General features: G+C 35.6%; 1 protein-coding gene across 2 annotated transcripts in view; it reads right to left on the bottom strand.

Moving 5' to 3' along the window:
- Positions 1-7,359: 7,359 nt before the first annotated feature.
- Positions 7,360-17,134, bottom strand: part of LOC132299083 (BEACH domain-containing protein C2) — a 63,046-nt gene continuing 53,271 nt past the window's right edge. For both annotated transcript variants that reach the window (XM_059795532.1, XM_059795533.1), the window contains exons 29-32: positions 12,673-13,042; positions 9,826-10,616; positions 9,477-9,599; positions 7,360-7,909 (exon numbers count right to left, since the gene is read on the bottom strand). In XM_059795532.1, coding sequence (XP_059651515.1) covers positions 7,835-7,909; positions 9,477-9,599; positions 9,826-10,616; positions 12,673-13,042 — 1,359 coding nt within the window. In that variant the 3' untranslated portion in view covers positions 7,360-7,834. The remainder of the gene's footprint in view (positions 7,910-9,476; positions 9,600-9,825; positions 10,617-12,672; positions 13,043-17,134) is intronic.

Here is a 17,134-nt window from a genome sequence, read left to right as displayed (position 1 = left end):
ACTAAACTCTTAAATGAAAGAGATAATGTGGCATTACTGATCATAGATCTAACCATGTTAAGTGGAATTCTGTTATTCCTATTTGACACCTAAATTAATTTAGCGTCAATTGCGGAAAACTGGTACACAACACCCTCATTGACCATATAGTCTTTGCACTATCCCAAGAAATACTCAAATACTCGATCAGATCGAAGTGTCTTGATAAGTTTACCTAATTTGTGCTCCACATCAGTCTTGACCCTCTCGGAATATACCAAAAGTATAAGACTTGTGTCGCAACAGGTAAATTTATCCAAAACGTGAGTAATCTTGATTGGATGTTCATAAGACTACACGTGTACGTGTGTACCGACTCCAATTGTTCTTTATGTCTATTTCATTTGGCTGATTAAGCCCTTAGAGTTATCTATCCTTCAAAACAAGATTCACAAGTTTGGTTTAGGCTCCTCTGCCTCACTAGGTAATAAACCTTCTTTAACCAATCTTTAAATCTCATTTTGATTGATTACAACCCAAAAATAGACACCAAAAATACAATGAGTCAGGAATAACAAATTTTCTCTTAACATTCAATCTAGAAGATGCAACATTAGTTTCTACATCCTACAAATCTTACGAGCTTGTGATTATAGTATATTAACCATCTTTCAATGCACCAGAAGCAATCGCATATCTATTCAATTTTATAAAACCAGTTTTACAAAATAACGATCTAGTTTTTATAAGCCAAAAGTGAAATAAGAATGAGATTGCGTTTCACTTCTGTGCATAAAGATAGTTCTCTAATACTAATATCCTCATACTCCCTAATTTCAGATGTAATACTCCCACTGACTTAACTACAACCTTGGCATCAGGTCAAAAGATAAATATATATCCATATCATCAAGGCTTCTAGATTCCTGAAATCCTTACAATAAATTGCAAACATGTTTAGTGGCTCCAGAATCTATCCATCAGGAATCAATAGATACAACCACATAACATGGCTCAATGATTAAATATATATTTTCCTATGCCACGTCATTGCTTAGACAGTTTGTCCTTTAGTGTCTTAGTTAACGGCAAAAGAAACAGTTTCATTCGCCCTCAACATACACTGCCTTATTCCCTTTAACCTTTTAGATACCTATGTTTTGTGCTAGCCTAGTCCTATTATCATCCTTCTTCTTTGCTTTGCCCGTCCACTTGGGCCTAGAAGAAGATGGTATAGATTAGGTTAGATTGATAGGAACGCCCATACTCTTGATTATCCCTTCATCTGTTACCAATTCTATAAGAATATCAGCCAGTGTGAACTCAAACTAATTCCTTATTTAGTTCACTCTAACAGAGTCGAACGAGTTTGGTAACAAGGCAATAATCATGTCAACTTGAAACTTCCACCCAAGTCAGCCCTATTGATCTCCAGCTAATTTTAAATAATAAACAATCATTTTCAAAATTCGATTTCATACTGGAGTTCCTTAGGCTATCTTGATGGTGTTCAAGTCTGACATATTACGTAGGCATACGCCCTATCTAATCTCACTAAAACATCTCATTAAGTATCTTAAAGTAAATGAATTAGGTATAGGAGTATTATATACATTTTGTACCCTTACGTTGTGAATAAAATATCTAAGTTTCTTTTCCAGTCATTATAAATGAGGTCCAATATCATAGAATATGTAAGCAAGCAGATAAAATGGATTAAACATAATTTATCTGAATATAAATGCATTCATACAACATGCAAGGTGAATTATTAATTCTGTCATGCATATTTAAAATTAAAATGAGTTTGTTAACCACATAATATAATAAATCTCAATCGATCAAGAAATCATTATCATTATTGGTGCACAATCCCTTTTAATTAATGCGGGTCCCTCAACTCTGTAGCATAATAAATCAACCAATCAATATGTCAATAACTTATCCTGTTGGAGGAGTTCATTATTACTATTGTTGAGATTCATTTACTATTAGGTGAGCACTTCCATTAAAATAGTATGTGGGTCCCTTAACCACTGCATGAAAAATCGAATAACCAATACGCCAATAACTTATTCGGTTAGCGAAGTTCATTATTGCTATTGGCGGGCAAATCCCATCATTTCCATATCTCTTAAGACAATGCCTTATCTATCTATATAAAATGATTCCCGATTATGTTTAGCCTTTCTAATATCACCTAGTATAGACCACTCCGTTGGGGAGCTAACACTATTGATTTTAGATTGAGTGTATAACGTTATTAATGCTCTAATGAAAAATAAAACATTAAATATCTTGTCATTATAATCTAGACTCTTTAAATCATGTGTAGGGCCTTATTTTTAATGATCTAATTACAATGAACATTTAATATTATTATTTTCATGAGATAACCATTCTTGTAATATTAAGACTCTTCAAATCATGCGTGGGGCCTTATTTTTGAAGATCTAATTACAATGGTGTTAATAACAAAGGCCATGGGGTAATGTATAAAAATCCCCGCTCCCACTCAATTTTTAATCATTCATAATTAGGGTTTTCATTTTATTCAAATACATGATATGATGCATGCAAAACGTCTTGATTTTAATCCAATTAAATTTAGAAAATATTTGGACTTTAAATGATTCACTAATATTTAATTTAAGGCACACTTCAAAAATAATTTACAAAAATAATTTTTCGTTTCCCAATAAGTGCCCTCTAATTAATTAGTAATCAAATCCAATTAATTTTCATAATTTAACTAATATAAATCAAGCCATTTAAATAAATATCATGGATCCAATGCATGAACAATAATAATTAACAATTAATTATTCCATGCATCAGTTAAATAAATAAATGACAAACAGAAACAAATTAAATGGCCAATGAATTTAGCTTTTAACATTTAATTGCTCTAATCACTGCGCGAGGATCTTCCATCAGCTTGCAAACACCCGCAGGAGGTTGATACGCGCTAGGAGAAGCAAAACACTGCTTGGAACGCGATAGGAGGGCCCCACACGCGCTGGCACGCGCTTGGTGGGGCTGTAGCTCAACCCCACGCGCTTATACGCGCTGGGGAAAGGTTTAGGTGCGTGGCACGCGCCTTCACGCGCTGCCACGCGCCGGATAAAAACACAGGCGCGTGGCACGTGCTTCACGCACTGCCACGCGCGTTGACCAAGCAGACCTGCTGGCGCGTGAGGAACACGCGCCAGCTTGATGAAAAATGCTACGTGTACTTCACGCGCTCAATTGGTTGGCGGCGCATTGAGGCTTCATAAGCTGCGTCACACTTGATACCTTCCAGCCTCTGATGAAGATCCAAGGGCTGATGACGCACGCGCATGTGAAGCGCATTGCACCGGATCATCCTCCTAACTTCCGGTGCTGATCTCGCCGTCGATGACTTTCCGGTCACCGGAAAAACGCCGAAATTTCCAAAAAAATCAGAAAAATTCCCAGAAAATTAAATTAAGCCTCAAAAAATTCCAGAAAAATTTCAAAAAATTCGGAAAAATTCCAGAAAATTACTGAAGCATAATTTAACCCTTTTGGACCTTCTTGAAGCTTCATAGCATCCTTTGATGAATATTTCATGGCTTTAAAAATATTTACAACTTGAAATACAATGGGAAAAATAAATTACATCATTGAACTTTCAAACGGCTATATCAAAGCCTTAATTACATTCATCCAAAGATAAAATTACATTAATTTAACCTATAAGCTTCATCCATGGCCCAACCATACATCATCATGTATCAATATATATCAACATATTAAATCATACATCAACATACATCAATAAATAAATATATATGCATATCGAAATTGGATCCATGAATGATGAATTTTGATAAAAACATGATCTCTAGTAATGAATCAAACCATGCTCTGACACCACTCTTGGGAAACGTGCAAGTTTTAAAAACTTTTCGAGGGATTTTGATTAATAGATCTTGATTCATCACATAGAGACAAGTTTTATGCAAAAATAAAAATATGATGTATCATTCAATTAATGGATTGAATACTTACATCAAAGGTCTGAGTAAACCTTTAAAACTTTCCTTTAAAGTGAATGTTCTCACTTATTGTAGATCCCTTAGCAAGATGCCTTCTCCTTGGATCTCCATCTTCTTGGTAATTGTTTTGCCTTTAGGAATCACTCATAAGCCTCCATGAATGACCTTGGAAAACTAGGCTTGTGGGAGCCTCCATTAGATGAGAACATAAACCCTAATTTTCTAGAGAGAGAAAAGTTATTCCTTTTTTCCTCTCATCTAAATCACCCTTAAAATATACATAGACCATGTATATTTATAGGCAACATAAAGGTAAAGAAAAGGAAACAACGAATCCTTCTCAATCTCTAATTTACATGTCTCAAATTTAATATGATTCCAATATCAAGTTGGGCTATGAGTGAGAATCCATTGGGCCTATTATTTTATTGGCTACAATGAATTAATGATTGGCCCGGTCCATGGACCCAATTAAATTAATTCATAAATTAATTTCTACTCCACTAAAAGAAATTAATTGAACTCCAATTAAATAATAAATAACCTCTAAGTCAATATTGCACTTAGACCCCTCTATGCATAATTAGTTATCGGATAAATATAGCCATCAATCTGACTACTTAATTAATATATTTACTTTGATACCTTTGATTATTTCTGGCTCGATCACAATAAAATATTTGTTTGACAAAAATAATAATTTAATAAATAAATATATAATAAATCATTTTGTCTAAAATCATACGAAGGCCTTCGAATTTACTTTGTGATCAACCATAATCAATACAAAATAAATACAAGTAGCAATGATGCAAATATTGAAAATATAACCCTCTAACTATTAATTACATAACTACCCAAAGTGTCGGTCTATGGATCCCGAAGAATCCGCCGAACAAATCAAAGTAATTATTAATTAATAAAAGAGTCTATACTTTTCTCATGCTTAAGAGTCAAATACCATGACGGTGATAGGGAGTAATTGCATACGACGGCTCTCGCAATATATCTCAACCTAACGCGGATCATGTTCAAGTCTTAATTAATTATGAGTACATCCATAATTACCGACTATGAACAATTTATAATTACTATTTATATATCATGCATTGATTGCCATCACATACATATATATAAATATTTCTTGTAATTACATGGACACTATCAATTTCATAGTGAATCGAAATATAATACATTAAATTCACCAATTGTATAAAACATAAATATTTCAGAAACGTCAGGAACATATGTCAATTAATCCAAACAGGAATTTGCTATGCCAAGGCATATAAATCCCAACAGCTATATCTTGAAGCGACAAACTGGACAAATGTTATTGATCTCTAGCCAATGAACAATGCAATCTTCCTGGTAGACATGATGACATGGCATGCGAGTAACTTCCGAACCAACTCGAAACTTGTCCAAACAAATCATACATTCCTCCACGTAGATTACCCTCTCTTTCTCCAAGGCCTGAACCATTGTAATGCACGGCACACACACGAGCAACATGTCTATTAAGAAACAGGGTAGAATGCTACTAAATATATGGTCACTAGTGTCACCGGAGAGAGAGTTGCGAAATATATGGTCACGATCAAGGGTGATTCCGGCCGTGGAGAGGAATTCAGAGAATCAAGGGTGATTCCGGCCGTGGAGAGGAATTCAGAGAAGGGTCAGAGAATCAAGGGTGATTCCGGCCAAGGAGAGGAATTGAGAGAAGGGTGTGTTAGTAGTACTAGAAGTTCAACTTGTGTCGTCAATAGTAGTGATGGCACGACAACCAGAGAGAATGTTACGAAATACATGGTCGCGATTGAGGGTGATTCCGACCGTGGAAAGGAATTGAGAGAAGCACGAGTATGCTCCGTTATCGGACAATAACACATTAGTCGAAATTGGGTATTTTGTTCTTCTCACAGTATCACTTTCTTCTAAAACAAAGCCATGGTGGTTGTACTTGTACCCCTTTTTGTTAACTTGTAATATCAGGCCGAACCAATCAGTCGACGGTGGCAGCAATGTAGGGTCGAGATTAAGAGCAACTTTGCTGAACCACCATAAAGTCTTTACCTTGTACCTGTCCATTAGAATTCTGAGAGAGAGATGACGCTGTGAAGTATTTGGCGTAGTGAAATAGTAAGGCTAGGTGGTCATATATATATATATATATATATACAGGCAAGCGGTTAGGAGGACATTAGCCGCCTTGTACTCTTCAGAATCAACTCAAAAACCTTTAAATCCTACAATTACAAGGTTTTACATAATCCTTAGACTAGCTAACTACCAAATAGTATTATGATAGGAATATCAAATCCTTGCCAAGAAAGTATATATATATATATATATATATATATATATATATATATATATAGCACATCATGGTTTTAAATGGTAGAGCACCGTACGTAGAGAGAGAGAAATTATATATATATATAGAGAGAGAGAGAGAACCTGCAGGGTGGGAGGAATTGGCTAAAGCCATGAGCTTGTGGAGTTTGGAGGGGACAGCGTCAACGGAAGAGGGATGAGGTGGGAGAGGTAGACGACTATGACCTCCATGTGCTGCTGTGTAATTCTTCATCGACCCTTCCCTCCCATCTCTCTCTCGTCTCTACAGACGAAGCAACTGCCAGAGAGTATAAACCCTCACAGTGAGCTTCGTTGGCGGCTTGGAAATTCTTTTACCGAACGGAGGAGATCCTTTTCCCTACTCGATGGAAAACAAGTGGGCATTTTAACGACAATTGGTAATATATATACAGTATATATATTACCATAATTATCGAATAAGTTCTAAAATTATCCACAACAATATATTTTTTGTCAGCCAAAAAAAAAAAAAAATTTGTATGATTCAATTTTTGTATCGAATAAGTTCTAAAAAATTTTTGTTGTTGTTTCTCTGTCCTTATTTTAATTTGCAGAAGAATGGTGTTTCTTATGTAGCAAACTATCTCATTTTTCTAAAAATATCTGCTTAAATTCGAGTTACTGGCCTTGGGACTTTTCCAAATGTTAATTTACTATTTCTCACAATTAGGAAAAATATGATATTTTCATTAGTCCAAAAGGTTACTTACACCAACTAACCTTTCAAAAAAGGGGAAAAAAAAAAAATCAAAACAAAAGTTATACCAACTAAACTAACGGTCAATTGGTACCTTGGAGTTTGTATGCCGATTTGCATTTTCTCCCGAACCCATCCCAAATGTGGTTAAAATAAAAACCAGATTCCACATTCAAAGTCTCAGATCAAAACTTGCATCTAGTTTGCCTTTTACAATCTCCTAAAGACAAATAAAATGGCAATTCATAACTAAGGTGATTTTTAAAGCACAAATCTTTCGCATTTGACCATAATAACTTCTATTCTGAATAACCATTTCAAACTTTCAGCACGCCAGAGTTTTAACAAAGTTCTCAACAATGTCAATTCTCTTTGTTACAAGATATGATTTACATACCAAAAAAAAAAAAAATTAAGATACAAACATTTTTATAAAAATATCTACAGTGTGTATGTCATATTGTCATGAGATCAGCAGACGAGTGTATCACTATTGAATTTTCATTTTCTGTAATATACAAAAAATTGGACAAAATGAACATCGTGAAGGCTATTACTCATCCGAACACAAAGGCGGCAACCTTACGACTCAATCAAATCAAAAACTGCAGAAAACCCTGCAGTAAATCTAATATTTCACCCCGCGTGTTGTATAGAGCTATTCAACTTGCTCTTGTTGTATCAATTTGAATTGTATTAACCTTGCAGAAGACGTTGGTATTACTTCGACAAATCAAAAGTCTATGCCATGAAACTTTCATTTCACTAGGGGGCTGAACCCATCACCTTCCCAACCAAGCTTGAGCATTTGATCTACCACCTTCAAGCTCAACTGCAAGCAATTAGAGGGAAGAAAACAATTAGTTAACCCAAACTTTTCCAATCACAAGGGGTATATAAGATCTAAATGTACAATCAACAATGGCTATTAAGGTCATAATCACAATGCTGTTGGCTTGTCTACAAAGACTAGAAATCCACTCGTTACGTCATTCTATTAAACTAAAGTCTTTTTTGTGCATGTTTTCCTGAATATTTACTAGAATATAAATTTGCTATCAAACATGGTTAAATGGATCAAAAGTAATAGAGGAATGGTTAGCTCAATGGTTTGCTTGCCAAAAATGAGACGGACATTCCCACATTACATTCATTTATGCATAAAACACATTGATGAGATGCTTTAAGTAACAAATGTTACGTTAATGGAAAGTCGGAAACTGCTGCTGCCAATTTTAATGAAATGCCTGAAAGTCTTTGTCATGGGGCCAGAAAGGAATGGCTTATTCGCTGTATCTTCTACAATTTATTTCATGGTACTGCTGGAGCCTCCCCAAATGCAATTGAAATTAGATTTCCTGTTTTTAAATGCAATAAGGAAAGTTTGAACACCATTATTTTCAGCTCCAGGCGCCAAATTACTGTTAACGTAACTACCAATCTTGATCCCATCAATATGTCATTAGCTGGCATCAACTACACAATAATCACACTTAGGGGTGTGCATGAATCAGTTTGCTTTGATTTGGAGGGAAAACTAGAGCCAAACTGATCCTAATGGTTCGGTAAAAGTTGGAACAGAACTGAACCAATGGAACTGCCTAAACCGAACAAATTCGAACTATACACGAACAACTGGGATCTGTCGGTTTTACGGATTAAGCTTATGTGAGAATGTAGTGCAATATTAACTACATTTACCATATGACAAACCTTATTTAATCCAATTTTGTCACATGAATAAATTTTCTCTATTACCTATTCAAGAGTTCATTTCAAGTATCTAATAACATTTAAGAACATAGCAATTATGTAATATGCTTAACATGAAATATAATATAGTATAAATATTTTTACATAACTGAGGGTTAATGTTTGAAAAAGCTATGCACACACACACAGAGTTTAATGTGATGCAAGTTTATGTTAACAAATTCTTTTACCAACTAATCAAATCAAAACAAAAACATACATATGTATTCGTGCGTTTGTATAAATGTCACAGTTTTAGTTTAGATTGGTCTGGTTCTTCTGGCCTCTAAACCATGAAACTGAACCAATCCTAACAGTTTCACTATTTTTAAAACCAGAACATAACCGAACCGAACCGAACCGAACAGTTGAGTCACAGAATCGAACCAAACCACATGGTGTGGATTGGATAGGATCGGATTGACAGTTTGGCCTAATTATTATCGATGCAAATTCCAACAGTATTTCAGACAATTTTGCCCTTACGAGAATCTTTTACCAGTCATAAAACTACATTAAAATATGGACAAAGCAACAGATGGTAGGTTTTGAATAACAAATATGAGACTGGAATTAAAAATCTGAAAAAATAAAATCCTACCAAGCCAGACTGTGGTAATAATCACGATAAAAATATGTCAACTTACAGCAGGATCTGTGAAGATTATCAATTGTTTGTCAACAGTTGACACCAAAAGGTTTGTGTTATCCTTGTTTAGAGCCAGAGCTGTGATATCTCGCCCTTCACCCAGTTTTAATGTATGGAATACCTGAAAATGAAATAACATCAGCTTGTTAGTGAAGCACATTGCTGAGTAGGGTAATAGCAAATGAGCAATTTCCTTAATCACGCAGACTACAGATTATAGGAGCCAATCCAATTCTAGCATTTAGCCAGCATATCTTGTGTTGTTATAACTGCTCTTAACTAACATGAAGATGAAAAGTTATTTTGATGAGGCTGTTTAAATATTTTTCTTCTTCATTTCTGCATACCTTTAGAGAATGAATATCAAGGAAGCAAATGGAAGGTGCTGGAATATCCAATCTGTTGTCTTTATTTGTTTCAACAGATTCTTCATCAAGATATTCAGTCCCTGGCTCTTGTGACTGCAAATGCCTGCTTTTCTCAAAGGCTCCATCATTTTCGGAGCTTGAGTTCAATCCAATCAAAGCGTTCTGTCCATCAACAGAAACCTCCATGCAACTAATGCTACAGGTAAAAGGAAGTTGCGCCCTAGCAATCAGAGTCCCATTCAGAGTAAAGGTGGTGAGAGCATTACATGATTTGTTCCAAGCCATTATGATCCCATCAGATGAAATGCAGACCGAATGTGCCTGCACATCAACCAACCTTCTGATCAAGCGACCACTTCTTATTGAGTGCAGCAAAACATCCGATGAGATGGAACATGAGACAACAATTCCAAGATCTGAACTGACACAACAGCAGACTATTTCCCCTAGATGGCCTCGGAGAACATGTATGGGACCTTCAATACGGCGTCTCCTGCTTTTGTCTGTCAAGATGTTTGCTATAGTATTTCTGCTATTCGAAGTTGGCGTGACTGAGCCAGAGGAAGGCTCTGATATGCTGCTTGCGCGAGAAGTGGATGCCCCATGTATCCTCCAGAGTAGGACTGTTGCATCCCCTGATCCCGTCACAAGGTAATTGCTATCAGGTGATAGAGCCAGGCAAGTCACTGGAGCACAATGTCCTCGGGCTGTTTCCAAGGCTTTTGCTCCATCCGGTGATATCAGCCTGACAGTATTATCCACATGCCCACCTAGTCACATGCCCATAAGTTTTAAGTGAGATGTAAGTTCATGGGCAGAATATGAAAGCAAATACTAAATAATAATAACATAAGCCATCAGAGTTAGCAGGCTAACATGCCAAACATCAGTTGAGACTTTATTCTTTGGAAGACGTCAAAACACCAATTGAATAGTTAACTCCAGCAAGACTCTTCTCTTTATACACACAGGAAATTCATTCCATTTTAATATATGCGTGGTTAGGACAGGAGAAATTAGAGGTAGTATGCCTCAGGAAGAGAGTTTATAGCCAACCACCAGAACACTACAGTTTTTCCATTTATGCTTCATTAACTGGCCACAAATCGAAGACAATACATGGTATACTAAGAGTTTAAAGATAATGAATGTATTATATATTTAGGTGACGACAATGTAACTAATACCTCTGAGAGAAACTGTGTCATCTGAACACTTGAAACAAAGACATGAGCAACTGTACTTATAAAAGAAAAGGAGAAGGCCAAAGAAACAAACTTCTATTCTGAAGGAGTGAATATTTTTTATGAGTAGAAGGAAAATGCGATGATTTTTTCTGGGAAATCCACAACGAAGAATACACAGATTAGCTTCAGTTCTGTAGTTATGAAGTTTGAAAACAATGCAGTTAATGGTTTTCAAGTTTAACAAGAAGAATTAATTAACTTTACATTGCTTTCTTTTTTAGTTCCAAATTTCTCCAATTTAATTTGTGTAACATTTCTTCTGTACATGAATATTTCGAATTCTAGAGCACTCAATAGTCAATTTTCCCCCCTCTTCATTTAAATAGATACAGGTAAATTAGGAAGAGAAAAAAAATAGACACAGGTAGTTTTGCTGAGGGAAAAAGCTTCAGCACCTGTTCATTTACTTTTTCTACCAAATATACATGATACAGTGTTTATGGAAGATTTAAGCATCTATCGGTTCCCTGACAGTTCCCCACGCACATTATTAAATTCTCAACCAGTACAGTAAAAATAAATATAGTACCCCATAATTGATAATAAAGCCTGGTAGTAGTCACTAATCCAACATGCTAGGATGGTCAGGAATCAAGACCGGATTGGTCCAACCTCAGGCTTCTATCAAAATTTTAGAAATTAGTGCAACTATGAATAAACCATTGCCCAGAAGATGGAGAAACAAGGAAGAAAATTTACAATTATGCAAAAATGATTTCAATTTTGATAAGCTATAATCCTATTGGAAATGAAAGGGCACAAGGGACCATGAAATATTTGAGTTCCCATGGCTCCAGACAAAAGGCTTCAAGAATCAAGAAATAACTATTCAGACAAAAAAAAAAAAGAAAAAAAAAAAGGAGTAAACTTCAGTTTAAAAATAAAAAAAGAAAAAGAAAAAGACAGTTCTGAGTGCATCATTCGTCCTTCACATTTGAACATGAAATTTGAATTGGAGGCAAAATTATAAAAAGAAAAGGTAAATAATGTAATAATGTTTCTAATTTTTGATGAGATTCAGTTTGCAAGATTTTTTAGCTTGTTATTGAGGAAGCCTTAGGTAACATATGGTAGCTTCTGCAAAACAAAATGTTGGATTTTTAAGATATTTTTGCCTTCACAGAACTGGAGTATATTTTAAATTTCCATGAAGTGCATGGCCGGCCACCATTTCCCCTTTCACAATGTTTGCCAAATTGCTCATGAATTACTTGCCAAAAGCGGATGGCCAATTTCCATCACCGCTGGCACCTGCTGCAGAGCCCCTGGAACCGCCCCAGATTTTGAATCTAGCGGCATCTGAAAGGCCTCTTTCTCATCGTTAAACAAGGTGTCAAGGCTGACAGAGAATAAGTTTACTGTGTGGGTTTCTTCAGGCATTAGATAATCACCACAAAATAAAAATCATCACTAGAAGTGTAATATTATTTTTCCTTTTCTTTTCTAAGGAAAATTACTCTCCTAATATCTAATCATGTTCCTCAAAGAATAACTGCAACAGAAATAAAGCACTCCATTGTGTCAATTAAAAAACCAAAAAACAGAGAAAAATCAAATTATTGCTATGAAAAAGACTTACCAGTAATAATTTCTTTGTGACATGTGATGGAAACTACAGCTGAGCTTCTGATTCCAGAAGTCGGAAATGCAAGTGCTTGGGGAAAATGCCACTCCTCCGAACCAGAGCCACTTGGCCCTTTGAAGATTCGCATGAATGTTCCACCAGTGGAGGTTCCACTGGGCTTTCCATGTTGGAAAAGAAATGGTGTCCCCTGTCCATCAGGTGTATTAGGCTGCCACCTATGTTGTGCAACATGTGCTGCTGGGGCATTTATATCAACAATCACGAGAGAATCGGAAGATGCATGAATGGCAGCAGCAGGTAGATTGCAACGTTCTGGAAATGGAACAACATATGGTTTGACTTCTTTGGGGTTCCGAAAGATGGTCTGACAAGCAAGAATCAATCTTTTTGTGAGTTATTGTCAACATACAGAATATCTAAATTGAAAGCAACTGAAAAGGGAAAAAGAAAAGGCAGAGGATCTCAACCAGGGAAACAGGGAATTTTTATATACCAAAAACCAACCAAATTAGTTAAGGCAATCCAGAACCCCCTCATCATTTTCTTTGCCACTAACGCTCATGCTACACTACCGCTATCAAGTAAAGCACCACTAAGAATTATATGGACATCTAACATTAATTATCGTTGCCTCCCGTGAGGTTACAGTTATAGCCTGATGTGATATATCCTAAATCCAATATGAATTCATAAGCATCAAAAGCATATAGAAAGATCTAACATCAATCCATACAGGACAGGTTATTTCTACTGGTCAGTGGTCAGAATCAACTTACTCCTACTAACTATGACTACTTTCATCTAAAATTGAATACCTGATTGTAACATTAATCCAATTTCAAGTTAAGGGTCATTGCTTGCTTCAATAATAAAAGTTGAGGCTGCCAAGCGTAAGAACGCAAGTTCTAGTCAAGAGCAAACACTTTGCGCAAAATAATGCCAATGTCAGGCCTGTATCCAATCCATATCTGTCAGCACCCCACAAAAGTGGGACCAAATTGGGGATCGTCTTTTATCCAACCCCGAGTTAAACAAAATTGGCAGAAAAGTTCCCATGTGAGTCATTAAACTATGGTTCACATTTGGCACACTTGCAATTTCATAAAGCCAGTTCATACAGAGTGTTCTTTCTTTGGTCCTAGTTCATTGAAAATGTTTTCTCTGTGACCGTACTCAACTAAAAAAGTATGGCATGGATTTTGAATTTTCAATGATTGATCTAGTGAGTACGATTACCATTCTTAAACCAAGAAGTCTTCCAAAATACACCTCACGCATTACAATTTTTTTTTATAATATTTTAAATATATAACACGCAAAAATTATCATATACAACAATGTTGGTATGTCTGTTGGCACGCCCGTGTACTAGTGTCGATATGCTGCATATGCATAGTGCACAATCCAACATGTGTGCCGTCATTACGGATGCATGTACGTTTATCAAGCATTGGCCTGACTCAATAGAAAAATATTTTTCGGTGGCCCTTATGATGTTTAACATTGCCGTTGCTCTGAGGGTTCATTGTGGCTAATAGGAAGACCTATTCGAATCTACATAACTGGATCTCATTTCTGATATCATTTAAGTAGTTTTTATTTTTTACTGAATGTCAACCATGGGAAGCTACCGAAGCTATGGGCTTAGATTAGGGGTGGCAAATTACGACACGACACGAGTTAAAAGGGTTTGGGTTTAGCATAAACGGGTTTGGGTCATAAAAGGGTCAACACGATTAACCCGTTTACTTAACCGTGTCGGGTTAAGGTTGAGGGTTCAACCCGTGTAACCCGTTTATGACCCATTTAACTCAACATATTATAATCGTGAATATGACCTATGTAATATGTTACCTATTCAAACCCAATTACTATAGATAGTTAAGTCATTTCAACATAAACCTTGTCTATGCCTTATGATTTTTCTTTTTATTTTGAATATTTGGGTTAATTATGACAATTTTTTTCTATTATTTAGTATTTGATTAAATATTAAATGTCTCGTTTTGATAAACAGGTCATTAAACGGGTTAACACGTTTACCTGTTTAATGAGGATTCTTGACACGATTATTAAATGGGTTGGGTTTGGGTTTACCTATTTAGTATAATACCCTTACATCGACACGACACGAACATGACACGAATTGCCACCCCTAGCTTAGATAGAGCAGAAAGGAAAGCAAGATTCGTGAAGCAACCCCGACTAGTTGGGAAAAAGCTTTGCTGGGATTCGTTGAGTTGGGTCAACCTCTGGAAGCTAACATCATCCTTTGATCAGGCACAGAAAGTCCCAGAATATTAGGCAGTTCCCGCGCACAATCAAAGTCTGTTCACTTGTGTTTGTGTGTTGCCGAAATCCAGCTATCAGAAGTATTTTCATAAGCATAAATAATTTGGAAGATATGCTGCACATGTGACGACCAACACTATTATACCTGTTATCTGGTATCAGTACCAGTAACCAATTGCCTGTCATTCCAACAATTACCCCTCTACACTTGGTGAGCTACAAAGAATGCAAACAATCTAATTTAATAATTTTCATGAGCAAACCATATACTTTGATATTAATAACGTGTCCAAGTTAAGATTGATCACTTCATCTCACCCGCTCACTTCTTCAAGGAATCTATTCGAGTATTCTCAATTTTCTTTAACTCACCATATGCTACAACTTGCATTCGGGGCAGAAGAGACTACAGATAATTGATACCTAGTTAACTGCACATATTATGTATGGCACATCTTTCTTGCATGTTCAGCCTTTAACTTAATGATAACACATACTAATATTAAAATTGGAATTGAGGTTAGAAATATACATGCTAATGAGAAGGAAGTACCAATTGAAAATAAAATAGGAGAATACCAACTAAGTAATCTGACCACATTCAAAGGAAGCCCAGTAATTGTAGTAGTGAGGGAAAAGAAAAGGAAAAAGTAACAATACAATTGAGTGCGATAAAGTGAATTGAGAAGCAGAATTTTGGAAAGATGAGTCATTTAACAAAGTCCAAATAGTTGGCATTAGGTTTTGTTGAGTAGAGTTAGAATAATCTATTGTCCCAATATGGTGTTAATAGTTCACATTCATGCTACTGTATTAAGGGAAGCATTAATATGCCATTTATTTTATTAAAGAATTTTAGTATACAGTACCGACAAGTGCAAAATAAAGTGTAAAAATAGGAATACATTTTAAGAATATGATAAAATCACCCAAATACTCCAAGAAGAAAGCCAAAGACGAATTGGAGTCGTAGTGACCATTGAGTTCTCAACGAAATAGAAATTGATGCAGGAGCAGAAATATAGAGGAGTCCAATAGCATTATCTTGCCCAGTATTCAGTAATAATGATCGCATTTCACACTGTAGTGTCTTTAATTAGTCCAGGGTTTTAATTCTTCTATCTTTTAGGGTTTAAGCTCTTATTTTTGTAAAAAAATAAGTTATGACAACATTATAAGAGTTTTTTTTTTTTGATAAGTAATAAACAACATTATAAGAAACATTTGGCCTATTCATTCTTTGATAGTACATTTGGCCTATTCATTCTTTGATAGTATTAGGTTTTCCTCTTTTTTCCCTTTAAGAAACATGTTATTCGACATAGATTGAATTATGTAATTATCACATCCGCACATCGCACCTCCAACTATGTCGATATCAGATCTAAAAGTGGTCCACAACTTCACGTTAGTAAAAGACAACAAAAGTCAGGCATGACCAAACTACAGTTAAAAGTAGTTAGCTAGAGGACTTGCGATCTTATTAAATAGAACAAGAAGGCATTATGGAAATTAAAGGAGGCAATTACAGACCTTCAATCAAAAGAGGTACTTTTGAAGAGGAAACAATTGATAGCAAATCTATTCTTTATTTATCTGGATATAGTTTAGTCGATTAAAATTCAGCTATTAATCTTTCTCAAGCGTTTAATGAATATCCTAAGAATTATTGCTGAGAGATAGTCCACACTTGTTAACGGGGAAGTCCAGCAGGTACTCGATGAATGTCCAAAAAGAGTAGATTCAACTATTGTCAAAATTTCAACCAGGCATAAGGAATGTTCAAATAAGAATGGGACTTCATTGGTTGATAACTTGTTATAACATCGAATCATGCAAAATTGTATTCATCCCATGCGGACACTTAAAGTTCAATCATGTTTGGAATTTTTTTTTATTTTATTTTTGATAAGTAATAATCGATTAGAAAAGCGTTCAAAAGGGGAACGCGTCCCAGATACAAAAGCGAAAAGAGGACCAAAGGACCTATGGAGTCCAAAAGAGCAATAAAATCTACGGATGAGGAGCAAGAGCTTCCTTTCACATTGCAACAAATAGAGCGAAGAATATGAAGTTTTAGAGTCGCCAAGGGCGATTCCTTTCCTTCAAAAATTCTGCTATTCCTCTCTTTCCAAATACACCACCATACGCAATGTGAAACAAT

Source organism: Cornus florida, unplaced genomic scaffold (assembly GCF_030987335.1).
Source record: "Cornus florida cultivar Cherokee Brave unplaced genomic scaffold, ASM3098733v1 CherokeeBrave_3.0.0_Hap2_Chr03, whole genome shotgun sequence".
Classification (NCBI taxonomy): domain Eukaryota; kingdom Viridiplantae; phylum Streptophyta; class Magnoliopsida; order Cornales; family Cornaceae; genus Cornus; species Cornus florida.
This window is presented reverse-complemented; position numbering and strand designations above follow the sequence as displayed.